This window comes from Elaeis guineensis, chromosome 14 (genome assembly GCF_000442705.2).
Source record: "Elaeis guineensis isolate ETL-2024a chromosome 14, EG11, whole genome shotgun sequence".
NCBI classification, from domain to species: domain Eukaryota; kingdom Viridiplantae; phylum Streptophyta; class Magnoliopsida; order Arecales; family Arecaceae; genus Elaeis; species Elaeis guineensis.
In genome coordinates, this window is record NC_026006.2 from 54,398,477 (window position 1) to 54,400,780 (window position 2,304).

The 2,304-nt window shown below is 48.8% G+C and overlaps 1 protein-coding gene across 1 annotated transcript; it reads right to left on the bottom strand.

Annotated features, from left to right (window-relative positions):
- Positions 1-352: 352 nt before the first annotated feature.
- LOC105057633 (uncharacterized protein At5g39865) lies at positions 353-1,920 on the bottom strand. Its single transcript, XM_010940295.4, has one exon. The coding sequence runs from the start codon at positions 1,713-1,715 to the stop codon at positions 789-791; it is 927 nt and encodes a 308-aa protein (XP_010938597.1). The 5' UTR covers positions 1,716-1,920; the 3' UTR covers positions 353-788.
- Positions 1,921-2,304: the final 384 nt, after the last annotated feature.

A 2,304-nucleotide genomic window follows, 5' to 3' on the forward strand; every position in this document is an offset into this window, starting at 1 on the left:
ACCATTTCCTGCAAAATAATAATGTCCCACACCGATCCTACATAAATATCCTCAGCAATGCATGCATAACACAAATGTTAGGCCTCCGCGCATGAAGATAGACCTAAAAAAAAAAAAGCTTGCCAGAACTGTTCTGATTTGCTAATGTGAACCAGCTAGAGCACAATAAGATATTGACAGTACCTAATCATCAGTATTAGCCCAAAATCAAATTCCATAAATAGTTTCATACCAAAGAAACAAGAAAAATTAACTCAACCAGTATAACATAAAGTGAAGATCATTCATCTGGTAACTAAACTAGAAAACAAATCACAGTTTCTGTGCTAAAGATTAGAGCAAAAAGCAGCAGTTCTTCCAAAATGCACTTATAAAAAGTAAGCAAACCAGGCTCCATATTTACATGGATGAACTGATTGCCATAGTTTTAATACAAACAATTTTATTTCCATCATAACAACGATACACTTTTTAAGGACAAGAACCCAGACGTTCTTTCCCCTTCATATGTACCAAGTATCCAACAATCCACACAACTGACAACCCCTTCATTTATAGCCCACATTTCTTATATCCCAAGAAAACCACTACTTCCATACACATCTCAATTGATTCCCAACCCCTTCGAGAATCAATCAACTGCAATTAAATTACATCCAAATTGGCCCAAAAAGAAGAAAGAAAATTACAAAAAAATAATCTATTTAGTTCTCCTTCCTTCTCGATTCTCATTTCTTCATATCTAATTTCAGGAACGATTTTTCCATTTTTTTCGTGGGGGAGCATCACTAAGAGCAGCAGTTAGGGCAGCGTACCAATCCATTCTCGTTGCACTCCTCGCAGCGTCGTATCCTCCCCTCCTCCTCGACGAACACCTTGCGGCTTCCGCTGCAATTAGGGCACGGAACGAACCGAACCCCGCCGCAGCCGCCGCACACGAACGCAGGATCCTCCGCAGCGACCCCCTCGAGAAGCCGCCCCACCTCCCCAGCCTCGTGGAGCTGCCGGATTTCCTCCGCGCCACCAAGGCAGCGCCCGCCAACGAACACCTGGGGGAGCGAGAAAGGCCGGCCCTTTCCCAGCAGCGCCTGCAGCTCCCGCCGGTAGGCGGCGTCCATCGACACGTCCCGCTCGTCGACGGCGACGCGGAAGCCGCGGAGGATGGCGCGAACGGTGCAGCAGTCCTCGTGGGTCCGACGGATGCCGCGGAGGGACGTGGAGAACAGGACGACCTTGGGGCGCTTGGGCTCATCGGCGAGGTGCTTCCAGAGGGGTTTAACGGCGGGATGCTCGTCCTTGGCCTTGATCGCGCGATGGTGGTGGTGGTGGTGGTACGTGAGGGATCGGGGGAGGAGGTAGGGCTTCTTGGAGGCGGAGGTTGGGGAAGGGAGGTCGTCGAGGCCGTCCATGAGGTCCCAGGCGTTGATGACGGCGGTGGGTGAGGCAGAGGCCGCGGCGAGCTGGGGATCGGGGTCGTCTAGGGTTTTGAGGGAGCCGTAGGTGGTGGAGGTGAGGGAGACGAGATGGGTAGAGTCGCCCTGGTGGAGGGATGGGTGATGTACCACGATAGGAGAGGAGAGGGTGGGGGTTCTCCCTAACAAAAGCGTCGGCAGTGGAGGCGGAGGAGGAGGTGGCGGAGGGGGAGGAAGAGAGAGGGAAGGAGCCGGCGTTGGAGAGAAGGCGATGCAACGACCGCGAGAGGCAGCACAGCCCATAGAAGGGGACCGGTGGGTTGCTTTAGATGGATTTTGTGGCGGATTTTTTTGGATTATTCTACTCGGATTTATTACTTTTTTAGTGTTAATACGAAGTTAATGATGTTAATTAAATGCTTAATTTGGAAGGAGGGAGTGGGGTTGTAGTAAATGGAACGTGGAATGTGTGCTTTGGAAGGGAAGGAGAGCGAGGTCGAGGATATGGCGTTTTCCGCGAAGAAGAAAGAAAGTAGTTAGAGAGAGAGAGAGGTGGTGAGCGTGGGGGTATGAAGCAAGAGAGAGGGCGCGGTTGCGTAAGCTTGACGCTGGGATTGGAGGCGGATTGAAGTGGTGTATTAATTTAAATTGAAACGAATAGTTGGCGGAGGGGGCAAGGAAAGGAAGCATGCTAGGCTTCTAAGCTACACTTAATAGGGGCCATGTTGGTGGTCATGGTTGTGAGGGTAGGCCATTTGATAGTTGGATACAGCATGGATCATTGTACGTAGACGATGATACAAAAATCATAAATATTCGATAAAACTTATCATTTATGTATATGTTATCATATTTTCAAATTTTATATTTTTTTTATTTTGAATAAAATGAC